This window comes from Panthera pardus, unplaced genomic scaffold (genome assembly GCF_024362965.1).
Source record: "Panthera pardus isolate Hobbes unplaced genomic scaffold, ASM2436296v1 HiC_scaffold_2, whole genome shotgun sequence".
NCBI classification, from domain to species: Eukaryota; Metazoa; Chordata; class Mammalia; order Carnivora; family Felidae; genus Panthera; species Panthera pardus.
In genome coordinates, this window is record NW_026526765.1 from 59368663 (window position 1) to 59385627 (window position 16965).

The 16965-nt window shown below is 43.7% G+C and overlaps 1 protein-coding gene across 1 annotated transcript in view; it reads right to left on the bottom strand.

Annotated features, from left to right (window-relative positions):
• The window catches only part of SLIT3 (slit guidance ligand 3), a 593034-nt gene that overhangs the window by 539480 nt on the left and 36589 nt on the right, over positions 1–16965 (bottom strand). Inside the window, exons 2-3 of the mRNA XM_019450253.2 lie at positions 7723–7794; positions 925–996 (exon numbers count right to left, since the gene is read on the bottom strand). Of these exons, the coding sequence (XP_019305798.2) occupies positions 925–996; positions 7723–7794 (144 nt within the window). The remainder of the gene's footprint in view (positions 1–924; positions 997–7722; positions 7795–16965) is intronic.

The window sequence follows — 16965 nt, forward strand, 5'->3', positions numbered from 1 at the left end:
GTTGCAGCCCTATTCCCCAACTGCAGGAGAAAGAGGCTGAAATGTCAGGCCAACCAGGATGTGGAGGGAAACGGGGAAGAGAGCCGCCCACCAGCATGACTAAGTGCTCCTGGGGACAATCCCCACTTAGAGCGCAGGAAGCAAATCTCCAGATGTTATGAGCTGCCAGATGTGATTAACTGAGGAAAGGTGAAGCTGCCCACTTAACCATCTGAGCAGCACCCCATCAAAGTGACCCAAGAGTTTTCTGCAAAGGCATTAATCACCAAAACAAATGGAGGCTCCATCCATCTCCATCCCCACCCCTCTTCATCTCTCCCTCTGATAGTCAGAACAGCAGCCTATTTTTAAACCCTGGCACCACATTCTCTCCTGGAAACATGTGGGCTCCCTGACACAGGCTGATGCTCAGAGGAGATACAGGCACACCAGCAGTACTGCCCACTCTCCCATCCTTCTCCCGTGAAGGGCAGAGGGGGTTCGGGGAGGAGAGGGCCTGACGAGGGAGCCTGCTACCCATGCAGGGGAATAGAGCGTATCTGACACTGGCCTCCATGGCAGGGATAACCGGCTTCTGGCTTCCTTCCTCTGCAAAAGGGAAGGCTGAGGCTTGGTCCAGAAGGACCCCCATGTACAGATACCAATAGCAACGGCTCAAGCCTGGGAAGAAGAAAAACAAAGCCCAGATGCCAAATCTAGCATCTTTTGAAGAGAAAGACTTTAAAAAAATAAAATAAAGCAAAAGAGTTTAAAAGGATCTCCATGTCTCTTTAACATGCATCTGATGTGCTTTAAATAAAATAGCAAACATTTTATTAAACATTGGAGACTTTTTTTTGGCAAGGTCGCAATGAAGTCAATTTACAAAAAAAAAAAAAAAAAAAAAAAAAGACTTTTCAAGAAAGGAGGTTGTATTATACTTACAATCGTTCCAGCTGCTTCAGATCCTGGAAGGCGCCTCTCTCGATGACGCTGACCTGGTTGTCTTCCAGATGCCTAGAACCACAGAGACAGCAGTGGTCAAGGACAAGCGGTCTAAGGGGTCTCCATGCTAGGCATCAGGCCCAGCCGGCATGGTCACTCAGCCCCTCCCACAACACTCTGCCCTGCCCCCCGCCCCCCAGCTGGGATCAGTCTGGTGGGACAAGATAATTCACATGCCAGCTTGGTGTCACGGTAACCAGGGTTTCGCCGCCTGCACACTTCTACCTGACAGATTGGTTTCCATGCCTCTATTTTAAGAATGTTCTCAGCAAATGTCCCCCCAAGCACTGCAGGATGTTGCACAGAAAAGGAAGAGGTAAAAGCAGCTTCTTATGAAAACCACACATATATTCAGCATCTCTTCCCTTGGAGCTCCCTCCTCTAAGGATTCAAAAATACTTCATTAAAAAGGGCCTTCTCTGTGCACTGTCTCTGGGTCACCTAGCAGGAAGGGTGACCCTATTGTTGGACAACTGCCCATGCCAGGAACTCTGCTTGCCCAGGGCCTGGCTGTTCCCAACATCTGGGTGATGGTTTTAAAAGCTAGTCCAGCCACGAACTCTGCTGACCTCCAAAGTCCTCCACTAATTAAGCGAGGTTGATTCCTGCATACGCCATATCCTAAGAATTGAGTATACAATGAAACATTTGTTTTCCTAATTAAAAAAAAATGGCAGCCTAAAATGGATTAGCTGAACAGTAGGGAAGGGAAATATGGAGGCTGCACAGTTTCCATCTAGGACTAACCCTGGTCACTGAATGAGACTTAGGAGGATGCATCTGTGATTGGAGGATGTTTGTTTGGAAGGTAGAGTCTAGGGTTCCTCTGGATTAGGCAGGAGGAGGGGTGCCCTGAAGCACCTGAAGGAAAATCAGAAGGACAGAAGGAAACTTTAGGGAAGGTTTGGCCTTCATTTCAAAACAACTGCATCTATGCTAGCCCACCACCTCCAAGGCATTTTATAACCCCTGTACTTCTTGGGCTTAACACTTGGGTCTTTGCATTTATTTTTAAGTCCATCTTTCCCACTATGTGTAAGGACTAAGAATGTGAGAACTTTTTTTTTTTTTTTTTTTTTTTTTTTTTTTTTTTTTTTTTTTTTATATTTTTGAGAGAGACAGAGCGTGAGCAGGGGAGGGGCAGAGAGAAAGGGAGACACAGAATCCGAAGCAGGCTCCAGGCTCTGGGCTGTAAGCACAGAGCCCAACACAGGGCTCGAACCCACAGACTGTGAGATCATGACCTGAGCTGAAGTCGCATGCTTAACCGACTGAGCCACCCAGGCGGCCCAAGAAGGTGAGAACTTCTGCTCGTCATCATATTCCTAGCCCTAACACAGTTGCCTAGCACAACAGCCACCTAATAAAGGCTTTTGACAAATGAAAAGCTAAAGAAGACTTTGGGCTGCATAACATATTGATTTTATATCAAGGAAAAGTCTAGTCTAGGATGCATGAGGTGTCTGAGACTATCAGAATGATAAGGGTATTTTGTTTGGGTTCAATGACATTCTACATTTTTGTGAGGTTTTTTTTTTTTTTTTACAAATAATTAAAAATCACTATCACATCACATCACATCACATCACACCACATCACATCACATCACATCACAAAAGAAACTCCTTTTGAAAAATCAGCTCCTGCATTTCCAAATACCAACAATTGGCGGGAACTGAGTATGGGGTCAGGCAAGGCACACAGGTTCCTCAGTCTTCCACCGTCCTCACCTACTTCAGTCTGTACATTCATGTTACTCTGTCTCTGGAGGCTGGCCCTCCTTACTTAACAGATATGGACACCATGGAGCAGGGAGGCTAAGAGACTCACCCAAGGAAAAATTATTTGTATACTGGGTAGACTCCCTAACTCCCAGTCTGGTGTGCTTGCCAAATCTGGTGTAAAATCCCTTTCCTGCTTTCTTACCGGCTGATGGTGTGACATTGGGCTATCTAGTCAACCTCTCAGGGACTCTGTTTCATTTGTAAAATTAAAATAAATAAATAAATAAATAAATAAATAAATAAATAAATAAATAAATAAAACATCACATAAGTCCTTGTCTGAATAAAAATGGAACCGAGTGTATAAATTATCTAGCCCAGGATCTGGAGTACAATTAGAGGCTTAATAAATGTTCTTTTTCTTCCCTTCTCTCCCTCTCCATTTTGCCATATGGCAAGGAGTGCCTTGGAATGCTAACAGACTCACACTAGCACATCTTGCTAACCAGGGAGCTAGTTCAATATTAGTGGCTGGGGGTTTGTTTAGCTGGGTTTTTACTATCAATCAATCCATCACAGAGCTTGTTGTGATTACTTCCCAATAATAACAAGGAGCAACACGATGGGGACCGAGTGTCATATTCTCACCGGGTTTCTGAAGGAGTTTAACTCCAACCTCCTATGATGAATCTTTTAGTTCTGCTTCTTTCAGAAAGGGGGGTAAAAAAAATGCAAATATATCTTTGTTAGATATCTTCCTCTTCTCCACTTTGCTCAGGCTCTGGGAATCTAACTTTTATCACTTCAAGAAGCTTCTCTGACTTCGGCTTCCAGTTGGGTTTAGCCAATGGAAGTCACCAGCAAGAGATGAGAGGGCAGGACAAAAGTGAGACTGAGGGATTTATTGCCACCTCCTTCCCTGCCAAGTCATTTCAGGTTGATTGTGTCCCTCTACCTAAGACCATAGGTCCAATTATCAGGTAGCTCCTACCTTTGTAGGCTTAGATAACCACTTCCTCCCACTGCTCCTTGAGGCCCAGAGGGCTGCTGGGGCTCTTTGTTGTCACTATACCCAGGAAACTGCACCATGTCTCCTTGGTTTCTCTTAACTTTGCCCACACTTTGGTAAATAATTCTTTATTTAGCTCTGAGTGCCATCTTTTTCCTGCTGGCATCCTGACTGGTAAGGTAGCTAGGGTTCCTTTCTAGATCTAATTCCTAGATCTATCAGATTCCAGCCTAGTACCTGACTTTTAGAGGCTCAATGAATAATCAACATTTGATGAATCAATGAATCAGTGAATGCAGACGTTGTGAACCTTCCATCCAGAATTCTAGGCTGGGATGCAGTTCAGGAGAATGTGCTAATGCCACTGATATCACTCTCATTTTACTGACCAGATGCAGGAGGTCAGGGATCCAGGAAAGGCTGGAAGACCAGAAGGCTGCCCATGGTTTGAGTCTGTTCTGAGTTAAAGACACACAGACTGTGTTCATTTTCAGCTCTTTTGGCACTGTTATTTTTTTAGTTTTAACACTGGATCAGAATCGGAAATCGCCCCTTGTGATGATGGCTGGGTGGATTTTAACTCTTTTATTAACCCCATTTGGGGTAAAGCTGGTTCCCACATTGTGGGCATAGCAGAGTTCTTGCAACAGACTACTAAGAAAGGGAATATAATTGATACCACCAGAAGAGATCCTTCCTTACTCCCACTCTGTGGGACAAAGGATTGTTATGGGCAATTCTTATATCTTCTTGAATGTACTTTATTTGGGGAAAATTGCCTTTCGATGAGACCAAAGTTCCCTAATCTCCATTTTATCTGTTTTTGCCCATTCACCTGCACTGTATTAACAGTTCTGCATGGAAATAGGTGGCAAACTCAAATTATTCAGGACTATTGAGTCTTTTCTGGCTTCACTATAAATTGTAAATAAGAAACAGACATAGGGAATGTGCTAAGGTGTGATGAAAGCTTTTCAAAAAAGATAGTTGTCTAGGTTACTCAGCTGAAAAGAATAGAGTGAGGGAAAATATGGTTTAAATGTCTGGGTATTTTACTGGTGTTAGAAAGCATTTCAGCTATCCCACCTAGCAGATTCTTTCACAGTAATAAAGGGCCACTTGAATGGAATTGTCTTTGAGTTGATAAGGAAGGTAATGAAACACAGTATATTAACAGTGTCTATAAAGCAGGGGAGGGGCAGTGTTTTGGCATTGGTTATCAAAATAAGAAGAACGTGCCAATTAAACAAAAGATAAACTGGAGTCAAAGAAATGCTGTAGACCATACAGAAGATATTAATACGATCTTTTGTGATTATTTTAAACTTTCTTATTTGTAGAGAGCAGATATGGAAATTGGAATTTTTATTAGTCTTCTGATGTAATGGTAACAAAATCAAAGGGTTTTCTTTGCTAACTTGGTTAGAAAATGAAACATTAGGCAAAATTTCTGACTTATATAAAAGGAAATCTCTAACAGATACAGGGGGCGGAAATGGAAACAGAAGTTACATGTTTGTTCTTTAAGCTGTCAAATGACCTGGAATCAGGAGTTTACTACCTCTATTTCTTCAATAAAATTACCCTGAAACTGAGCCATAGAATTCCCTCAACCTGTCCCAGTCTCAGTTCTGACCCACATACATCTTGTGAGAGCTGCTGGTCATTTCACAGACATGTGACTCCTCAGGACAAAAGAAAGACTGGGCAGAGGGTGGAGTCTCCCCCTTCTGCCCTCCACCTTCTCTCCCCATCCCCCACCACTCCCACCCAGAGGATGGTGAGAGGAGCGCGAACATGTCACAGACTGGAGAACACATCAAGGGGAAAACATCTGTTATCTGGAGGCCTGACATTCAGATCCTAGTGCCCCCACACACTGGTGTTCAGGGAAACTCACATAAGCAACTTACTTGCACATCAGGGCTGCATTTACAAAATGGGTAGGCTGTTTCTTCTTGGTTTTCTAAAATTTCTATAATGTAAATGGACAGCAGCTCTGCACAGAGGTCAGAAAGAACATGTTCAGGGTTCTGATTTCTCTTCCACATGGTTACCTGCCATGTGAAGCTGGGACAACTAAACCAACTATGCCCCTTATTTCTCCTGGGCAGAGAGGAGTTAATAACCACATAACACAGAGCTTGGTCTGTGAAAGGTACCATATATACATTGGTTGTCATCACCATCATTACTACTATCTACTTCTCTTTTCTAAATTTTTTTTTTAAATTAAAAAAATTGTTTTAATGTTTATTTTTGAGACAGAGAGAGAGACAGAGCATGAATGGGGGCAGGGGCACAGAGAGAGGGAGACAGAATCCGAAACAGGCTCCAGGCTCTGGGCTGTCAGCTCAGAGCACAACATGGGGCTCAAACTCAACGACCGTGAGATCGTGACCTGAGTGGAAGTTGGACGCTCAACCGACTGAGCCACCCAGGCACTCCAGTACTATCTACTTCTCAATCAGGAAAACAACGTAGCACAAGTAATATTCCACAGGTTGCAGTGAGAATAAATAGACTACATGAAAATGTTAAAACCATAAAGCATTAAATGCACAATTATAAGAGTCAGAAGAACTTATGCCCCCCAAATTCATATGTTGATGTCCTAACCTCCAGGCTATCATAATGTGACCTTATTTGGAGATAAGGTCCTCACTGAGGTAATTCAGTTGAAATTGTAAATAAGTTGAAATTGTGGTTATTAGAGTGGGCTCTAATCTGACTGGTGTCCTTATAAAAACAGAAAATGTAAACCAGAGACCTGCATAGAAGGAAGAAAATGTGAGAGACTCAGCAAGAAGACAATTATCTAGAAACCAGGGATTCCCAAGGCCACCAGAAGCTAGAAGGGGGGCCTAGATCAGATCCCCACCCTCTCTCAGCCCTCAAAAGGAAACCAAACCCGCTGACACCTTGGTTTTGGATTTCAGGCCTCAGAAACTGTGAGGTGATAAGTTTTGTTGTTTAAGCCACCCAGTGTGTGGTACTTTGTTACAGCAGCCTTAGCAAACTAGTATACTAGCCATTCCTCATCTTACACACAAGAAAACTGAAGCCCACAGAGGTACAGTGATTCACCTAAGATCCCATGGGCAGTTAATTCTGATGCAGGACCAGAACCTGGTGCTTCCTGTCCCTACCACAAAATTCATTGTATTACAAAGGGCTATTGGTAAAAAGGAGGTGGCTTCAGATACCAAGACTTTAGCCGCTGCTTCTAGTAGACATTTGCCATCCACAATTCCATAACACAACAAACACCAAGGCAGTGGCCAGATTGCCCAAACGGTGCTCCAGGTCTGGAGCCACACTTATGGGTCAAAATCAACCTCTGAATAAAGTAGGAAAGAGGCTCCAATTGCTCCTCTCCTATACCTCTAAATGTCCGAGACTTGCCAATAGACAAGCCTTTAGGCACATTCTTACCACTGACAGATTTAGGGATGGGTTAAAGTGTTCAATATTTAGCAAGGAAACCTGATATCCTTGCTCCCCTTTTGCACCAATACCCGTCCCAAATTTTGCTACCTGTCTATACAGCTGTGGGTGTATAACAAGGGCTCTGACCCTGTCTGACTCTCCCCCTCCCTCCTCTCCTCCTCTCCATTAGGCAACAACATAAATAACTTTTGTTCTGATTGCTCTTTTAATGCACAGGCTGGAGAAGAAATTATAATCTCTATGGAAGAGTAGCATGGTCAGTCAACCTGACATTGCTGTCATCCTAGAAGCTGGGCCTTTTGATTTATTTGTGAATAGCCCTCTGTTTTCCCTGTCACTGGAATTGACTTCTTCCATCGGTCTAGCCTAGCCAGCAGCATGGAGACACAGAATGAGATACCTGTGAAAACCTGGGTACGCTAATGAAGTGCTTTCTGCTGCAGAATGGTAAGTCCTGTCACCTAGTGCATACGGTGTGATGTCAGGGCAGCAGAACATTTTCACAAGGCCTAAGAGTTGAAAATGAAATGCACTGGAGAGCCATGCGTTACTTACAAGACCCGGAGGTTCTTGAGTCCAGCGAAGTCCATCTTGGTAATCCTGGTAATATTATTTCTGTCCAGGTCACTGCAATGGAGAGCAGATCTAGGTCAGATTTTTGCAGGTTACGTTTATGGTCTATTCAACCCAGACAGTCTTGAAGGAATGCTGCTTGTCAAGGAAAAGGTAATTCCAATGATTAATGTCATCCCCTGAGCATGCCCAACCAACTTAAGGATACTGTATGGAATAAGCCATCCATTATATATGTAGTAGAGCCCTGTTATATTTAGCTTCCTGGCTTCTGTTGCCCCTTCTTTGGGTAACAACTTTTCTTTGGAAGTCCCCTCCCCCAACTCTCAGATCATGTCACATAAGTGAGGCTTGCCCCTCTTCCCAGCTCCAGGCTAGGCTTGTAAGCATCTTCACTCCCTCTGACCACAGGAATTGTTTCAGAAATGCGTACATGACTCAAATTTCTAACAGCTCTCTCCCCACTAGGTTTCCAAGCTGTTCAGCACTGCCAAAAGCCAACTTGCCACTATGAAGAGAGAGTTTTCCAGAGTCAAAAGATAAAGAGAGACTGATTCCTGGTGCTATCTTATGAGTATCTGGACCTGCCCATGCTGAAGCCAAATACTTCTGTATTTCAAAATCACACGAGCCCGTCTATCCCATATCCCTATTATCTTTAAACAGTTTGAGTTGAATTTTCTACGACTTGAAAACAAAAGAATCTCGACTGACTTTGGTACCTACCTAGGTAACTATTTATTTTCCAGCTAGTTTGTAAAGTCCCTGAGGACAAAGATAATATCTCATTTAACTCCATACCCCAATATAGAAAGTATGTGCCTGGCAGAGAGTGGAGGTAATTTTACTAATCTCATACATTAGGTAAAGGCAGCTACATGGATTGCTCCTGCAAAAATGGTCCCAAAGAGAAGAACTTGCCATGGAAGAACTGAAAGCATCATGGTGATATTTGTGTTGGCGAAAAAGGGTACCATGGGTCTTAGGACACCAGGGTTAGAGAAAATCAAAGTCAAAAATGAACTTATGAACAAGTTATATATATATATAAAATATATATATATAAAATATATATATATAAAATATATATAAAATATATATATATATTATATGTTTACTAAAATTATCTAAGAAGATTAGATGCAAAAATAAATAAACAAGTAAGACCAGGAATAATATGTTACAATTCTTAATAATAGATACTGAGTGATTAATTCCTATCTACTATGCCTTTTTGAGAAACTTTTCAGGTTTTGGCCACACTGTAGTTTCAACAAGGTATTTGTTTTGTTTTGTTTTGTTTTTAAGATTTTTTAAAAATATTTTATTTACTTTTGAAAGAGAAAGAGATGGAGACAGAGCGTGAGTGGGGGAGGGGCAGAGACTGAGGGAGACATAGAATCCAAAGCAGGCTCCAGGCTCTGAGCTATAAGCACAGAGCCCAATGTGGGGCTCAAACTCATGACCGTGAGATCATGAACTGAGCCAAAGTCAGACACCTGACTGACGGAACCACCCAGGCACCCCTCAACAAGGTATTTGTAAAATGACTTTGCTCCTTCCTGAACATTCAGGAACTAAGAAGCCATTTTCCCCATGACAGATCCCCACGCACACGCTCACTATTTCTTTGGTTTACCTATCCAAGTCCTAAAGTTGCCATCCATCAGTCATGCCTCAGAGGGACTTGGGAGCTCTACAGCTGCATAAAGGGAATGGAGACACAATCTTCAGATTCTCATACTTGGTATGAGGAGGGATTATTCTCCTAGTATTGAAAATAATATCAAAAATAAAAATCAAGTGAGTCCTTGGGTAACCTCACCTGGGAACCACCTCCCTTCCTCATCCAGTTTTCCACTACCAAAAATAGCAACCAAGTTGTTTCTTAGCCAGCCTGTGATGGAGTGAGGCAGTATACAGTCTTTTCAGATGTAGTCGAGTGCTGGTAAAAGGAAGAGCAAGAATTACACAGGAAAATGAAGAAAGTTGCTCGTGTGAGGGTTAGAAACGAGCACATAGACAGGAATCTCATGCTTATCCTCACTCTAAGTATTCTTCTCACCTCCAGTCTCAGTTGGGACTGATGTTTGGGGACACTGAAAATTGCAGATATGACAATGCATCTCAGGGTTTAATTACCAGGACACAGCATGATATCTTAGCAGCTTGTGCTGGTGGCTATCGCACCAATATTTTCAATTAATATTTATTATGTGAAGGGGCACATAGTGTGCTCTGCTGAAACATTGAGGATTTCAGCAGGGACGGGTCATAGGGTTGCCCCAGGCACATAGTCCATGTTTGGGAGGCGGAGCTTCAGAAGCAAGCAGCCCTGAGTTTGACTTCCTGCCCTGCCACCTAGTGAGTGACCTACCGGTAGTTCACTTCATCTCTGAGGCTCAGCTATTCCATCCACAGAATGAGGGTAATCACCTCAACCTCCAGAGCTTTTAGGAAGGTCAAATGAGATGATACGTACGCACTGCTTATCCCAGTGCTTATCTGGCACTTGTTAAAGACTCAATCGTGGCAGCTACTGCTACTGTAATCAGTTGAACTGCATCCCTCTTACCTGCACCCCCCCACTTCCACTCTGAAATTTCAGTGCACCAAGAGCTGCTGCCTGCAGCACCTCAAACTCTGTGCCTACAGATGAATCCTGGGATCCCCAAGAGACTATCTTCCTACAGATGAAAGAGGGGTGCATTTTGTGACCAATAAGTGGTAGGATGGCACTACCAGCAGGCCCCTCACGCTGCCTCTCTCTCACATTTCTATGACACCTATTTCCATATCCTTCTGACTGCCAGGGAGGAGGTCAGGGAACACGTTCATGGGCTTTGAAGTGGCACAGGTCAGGGTTCAAATCTCTTCCCCATCCCCCCCACTCCCAGCTGGGTGAGTTTCAGTATTTTACTTAACTTCGCTGAGCCTCCATGCTCTATGTCAGCCCCTCCTACTTGCAACCTTCGAATGGCAAGAAACACAAACTAGACTGCCAGCATGCTTGGCTGAACATAAGAATTCATTAAATGGACACTGAGAAGAGGCTGCGGTACCTCATGTGCCCATCACTCCCCCAGCCCCCCCCTCCCCCCCCCCCCCCCCCCGGCCCAGTCCAGGCTGCTCTGGAACTTTAGCCAGATTTCTTAGCCTTCAGCTTTGGGCTTTGAGGGAATTAGTATATCTTAGCCTACCTAGCATGAGTTCCAAACCAGCTGCAAGCCTGCTCATGAGATGGGAAGCCACTATGGTTCTAGATGAGGGGTAGGGACTTGGGGTGGCAGGAAAACATGTCTGCAAGTTGTTTCTTTGACAAACCTGCCATGGACATGTACAGTCTGTGTCCCTCTCCCTTGAACCTGAGCGGGCCTCATGACTGCTTAGACAAGCCTGGGGTAGGAATGATGTGGAATTTCTGAGGCTGGCTTAAAAGAGGTAAGAAGTGACTGCCTGGCTCTCTTTCAGAGCACTTGCATGAGAGTCCTCAGCTGTCACATTGGAAGACCAGAAGACCTAGAGTCGCCACTGGTTAAGGCCACGTAAGAAGACCAGAAAGAGAATACAGAGAGAGACAGAGAGGTGCTGAAGGAGCCCTGGTGGTTCCACCCTGGCTGTTTGATTCTTTCCAGCCTGGAGGTCAGGCACGTAAGTGCAACACCTTTGAGATTTTAGCTCCAGCCACCATCTGGGTAGGACTTATGAGAAATCCTGGGCCAGATCACCTAGCTGAAGTACTCTTGAATTCCTGCCCACAGACACTATGAGGAAGAATACTAAAGTGAGTCCTGTGTCTTAAGCCATTAAGTTCTGAAATGAGTCATTTGGCACAATACAGATATGGAAGAGAAAGGAAGAGAAAGACATTTTCTGAATATTTAATTTACCATTAACAATGGAATGCCCTTCAGATAACTCTCAAAGGCATGTCCTTTCTGCCCCTGACTGCCACTCTTGAGATCCTCAGTCCTGTCATATGGTCAAGGATGGATCACAAGGGGCCAAAGATACCCTGTCATCCTAGGAATGAAGTGAGAATTGGCCCTCGTCTCTGGTTCTCAGGAGTAAAGACTGTGTAATTAAGGTTGTCCATCCCACCAAGTGGGCCTTAGGACACCATGAGAATCACCCTGGTGTATTATTAGTAATCACAATAGTGGGTACCATTCATTGAACAGAGCCTGGCAAGCTGTCCACCGAACCATTTTCCCTGTCTGGTACACACAGATAGTGTACATTTGTCAGCTTCTCTGGCAGGTAGGTGCAACCATGTGACTGAGTTCTCACTATTATGTGGGCAGAGGCAATATGTGCTGCCTTCAGGCCTGACCCATAACACTTCTTGCTCAGTCCTCCATGCTCTTTCTCTTCCTTCATCTTGGGCTGAATTCAGTAAATCCAGTGGAGGACTCCAAGACTGGCAGACAGAAAGAACCTGAGTCCCTGAATGACTTCACAGAATAGAGACCCTCCCTCCCCTGTCTCTCCATTTACCCACATAAAACTCATTCAATAAATAATAATTCACATTCATAATACATATTCAATAAATAATTCTTAAGCCTCTGAAATTTGGGGCCTATTCGTTATAGCAGTCTACATGGACAAATGCAGTATCTTTGAGTCAGGAACTTTCCATCTTTTTTTTTCCTTTTTCTTTGCAACAGTTTCTGAAACATAAGTGTTACGATCTTCCTTCAAGATAAAAATACTGAAGATACGAATTAACAAAAGCTGATGTTTTGGGGCCCAAACTCTGCACCAGACACTGTGCTAAAAACTGTATGTTCATTCTCTCTTATCCCAGACAGCAATCATATGTGGTAGGTACTATTATTACCCCATTTTTCACATGAGGAAGCTGAAGCATCCTCTCTTCCATCACCAGTCTAGCTTAGATTTTACCAACAGAGCAACTTGCCATGAGGTCACACAACCAGTAAGGGGCAAAGGCTAGGATGTGAATTTGGGCTCTCTGGATGCAGAAGACAAGTGTTTTTTGTGTTTTTGTTTTGTTTTGTTTTGTTTTGTTTTAAATCACATCATGCTGTCCATCTACATCTAGAGTCTAAGCATTTACTGCATCAGGTGAACTTCTGGCAGGAAGAAAAATGAATGAATGAATAAATGAATAAATAAATAGAACAGAGCAGTACAGAGTAGAATTTCCCATCCCATCTTGAAGAAAGCAAAGGGCACTCCTGGTGGTTTGGCTGCTCCCCTCTCCAGCCAACAGAGCCCATTTCCTCTTCTGTCTTCCAGTGAGGTCTGGGCCAGTGGGAGTGCTGAGCCCCTCTGCAAACTCCAGGGGGGAGTGCTATCTTGCTGTTTTTGCCCATGTCTGGTTTCTGCCATGATGCTCATCATCTACCATATTGCCTCCATAAACAGGCATCACCATGGTAATCTCCAGCATTATTTTCCCCCATCCCAATCAGTGAATCACAAACCAATGCTATGAGTCGCAGCTTTGTGGTATTTTCACATCTGCTTGACACCTTGGGTGGGGTAGGGAGGGCAAGGAATTCAGAACAACACTGGAAAAAATGAAACAAAAATGTTCTAGGGCAGACTACTGTCCCTAACTTGGCATATGTATATTCACATCCTTCTTTTGATTCATTCTGCGGCATTCCAGCAAAACATTCTTTTTGCCATGGCACATCTGGGAAGAGGAAGCAGTAAAAACAACCTCCAGTAAAATAGCATAGTGTGGAGAAAAGGGCTTCAACACCAAACCCATAAGATGTAGATTTGAGTCCCCTCTTCCTTCTTAGCTGTGTGAATTTGGGAACATCACTTAAATCTGTTGAACCCCAGTTGTTGGTATTGTTGTTGAGACTTTTATAAAATATGACCAAGAACACCAGCTCTAAGGCTCAAGAGATAAACTGTGTGAGGAAACACTTTCTAAACAGCATTTGGGGTGGTTAATTTTTCACTCACAGCCAACAACTTGTTGGAAGAGGATGCAGAGGTAGAAGTTAGGACTGGTGTCAAAAAAAGATGTTTCTGTGTGATGGTACAATGTACGGAGTTAGAGAACATACCATCAGTTCAGATAAGACCATCTGCCCCTGCACAACAAGTATCTACAGAGTGCTGCTTTCTGGGTTTCAGGAAAGAAGATCTCAGTATAAGGTGAACTTGGAAGGGTTACCTCACAATGAATTAATTCCCTCTTACAGGAGTATATAAGCAGAGATTAGTAGTTAACTCACGCCAGACATGATGTACTTGTGATGGGTAGGAAACTGGACAACATAACGTATAAAGTCTTAATAATTTTGTGATCTATAACTCTTGTGTTTTGGGGGCCCAGAACCAAGTGGCCTTAAAAAATATGGCTTAGACCTTGCCGTCAGCTTAGAGTCTCGTTGAGGAGATGAACTGAGACTTGCAAGCTACTTAGAGAACAATGTAAGAATATGCAAAATTTAGATGTTAAGAGATGTGGTTTAGATTCCATGGAGAGTGAACAATCAAAGATTTGAGACTGCTGTGAGAACAGGAGCTCAAAAGACCTGGAGCAGATGGGAAGCAAGTGCATTGTGATGGGGTGGTGACAGCAAGGGCCATGATAGGAATCACAGAGAAGTGGAGTGTCTGAGGACAGGGAAAACAAGCTTCTGAACAAGCCTTCAGACGGTGTGATGCATTCACATTCCAGATCCCAAAGCCGAATCTGGGGATTAGGAAAGTGGTAAGGGTGGGGGGCAGAATTAAGATGTCTTGTGGTCCAGCCTGACCCCTTGTTTACCACTAGCAAAGAACAGGTTCCAACCAAACCAGAATAACTTAGTGGAGGGGCTCTGACCTCAGTTTCAATTATTCACTCTCTACCCTGGGAAACTAACCTGATTGGACCACATTATAGGGCTGGCTCTTGTGTCTTATTTCGCTTTGAGTTGAGCAGCAGATAGAGGAAGGGAACAGAGTGAGGACAGTGTATTTATTCTCCTGCTTCCCTCCCTGAGAGGTCATCCAGGTTAGCTACTATCTCTACCAAATGTCACGGTTCCTCTTCATGACTGACCTCTTCCTGGTTCCAGAACATTTTGCCTCCTCTCATCTCTTCTGGCTCAGGGGCGGTAACAGCCCTACTGCTTCTAGTCCTGGTTCCCTGAGCCACACCCAGTTTCTGAAATAGTCCCTTTATAAATCAACCTTTCTGGAATAATTCTAATTTGAGTTTTTCTACCGGCTCTCTTTTTCTGACTGATATGATACATCATTCATTCATTCATTCATTCAATAAACTGTCTTAACCCTTAAGTTTCAGCTACTATATTAAATGTTGAGATGCAGGTGTAAACAAGACTGGTATGGTCTCTGACCTTAAGCAACTCAGAGTTTAGTAGGAAAAATAGATAGGATCAATTACCACAGGCTGTGCTAAACAGTCTACACTAAGTGTTGATTCACGCTGTCTGTAAAGGGCCAGATAGTAAATAATTTAGGTTTTTCCAGCCATATTTATTATCACAACTATTCAACTCAGTTGTGTAGCATGAAAGCAGCCATAGACAATACACAAACTAATGGGTATGGCTGTGCTCCAGTAAAACTTTATTTACAAAACAGGCTGAAGGCCAGGTTTGGTCTGGAAGCTACAGTTTACAGACTCCTGTTCTATACTGTGCCAGAGGTATAAACAAAAGCTTATGGGAGAGTATAGAAAAATCATGTTTTAAGGGTCAGGAAGAGCTTCCAGGAAAAGGTAATGTTTTAATCGAGACTTCAAGGATGAGTTGGCCATGGCCAGGTTGGCTGGCATAGGACTATGTGAGAGGGAGGAAAAGGATTCTAGGTAAAGGAAAGAGCACGTATAAAAGCCTAGAGGCATTACCTGAGGATAACTGCAAGCAGATTTGTTGGGCTGTTAAAGCATGTTACAGGAGAAAGCAGGACATTCCTTCTCTCCATCTTTCCTTCCTTCTTCCCTCCATTTGTTCCTTCCTTCCTTCCTCCATCCCTCGATCCCTCTTTCTGTCCTTCCCTTCATCCTTCTTTTATTCCTACAATAGGCCTTTATTACACACCTACTTTGGACCTGGTACTGTACTTATGACTAGGGATAGTGTGTTGAACAACAACAAAAATAGTTCCCTTCTGGGAACTTTATTCTCTTAGTAATCATGGCAGATAGACTATAGGGTAGGTTACATGATCCCTGTCTCCTAGTACTAGCACCCTTATGTAATCCCTTCTCCTTGAGCAAAGCAGGACCTACTTATTTGCTTCTCACCAATATAACACGGCAAAGTGACAGGATGTCACTTCTGTGATTATATTACATACAAGTATAATGCCCATCTTGCTAGGGGACCTTTACTCTTATTACCTGTGATCAGCAAGTGGCCATATTAGGGAGGCCCATATGACAAGGAACTAAGGGAAGTCCCCACAAAAGAACCAAGGAGGAACTGAGGACAACCACCAAGAGTCTGAAGTCTTCAATCTAACAGACTGCAATTCTGCTAACAACATAAAGAGCTTAGAAGTGGTTCCATCCCAGTTCAGCCTTCAGATGAGACCACATTCCCCAACTAACAGCTTTGTGAGATCTTGAAGCAGAAGCCTCTGGTGAACTGTAAGGTGATAAACAGGAGTTGTTTCAAGCGACCAAGTCTGTGGTAAGACTGTTACACAGCAACAGAAAACTAACACAGGGGGCCACAGGCAACCACGAATAAACGACAGAACTACAGGTTACAAAAAATAAATATCCGAAAATCATTTCAGGGTGAGGCTAAGAGAATGAAAGTAAGCATGAGAGGAAGTGAAGGCTCTAGCAAGGGTGGTGGGAGGGGCCTCTCTTTGGTAGAGACATTTGGCCTGAGACCTGAAGGGAAAGGAGGAGCCAGGTGAAGGGAGAGGCTGAAGGGAGATATTTCCAAATACAGGAACAGAATCACAACGGCCCTGAGTAGAGCAAGCATTTGGAGGGTCTAAGCAACAGAAAGGTCAGGTGACTGGAGCAGAATGGGAGTGACTGGAGCAGATACCAAATGGGGTCACAGAGGCAGGGGGCACCCAGGCTGTGGAGCATCCATGGGGCAGCCTGCATGCTTTCAGCACTCAGAACCACAGAAGAGGTCAAGCAGGGAAGCAACTGGTTTAACAGCCCTCGGCTCTTTCCCCTGACATTAAACCTACCCCCACAACCAGATTTGTGTCCCCAAGATGTCAATGTCTCTCACAGTGCAGCAGCACTGCAGC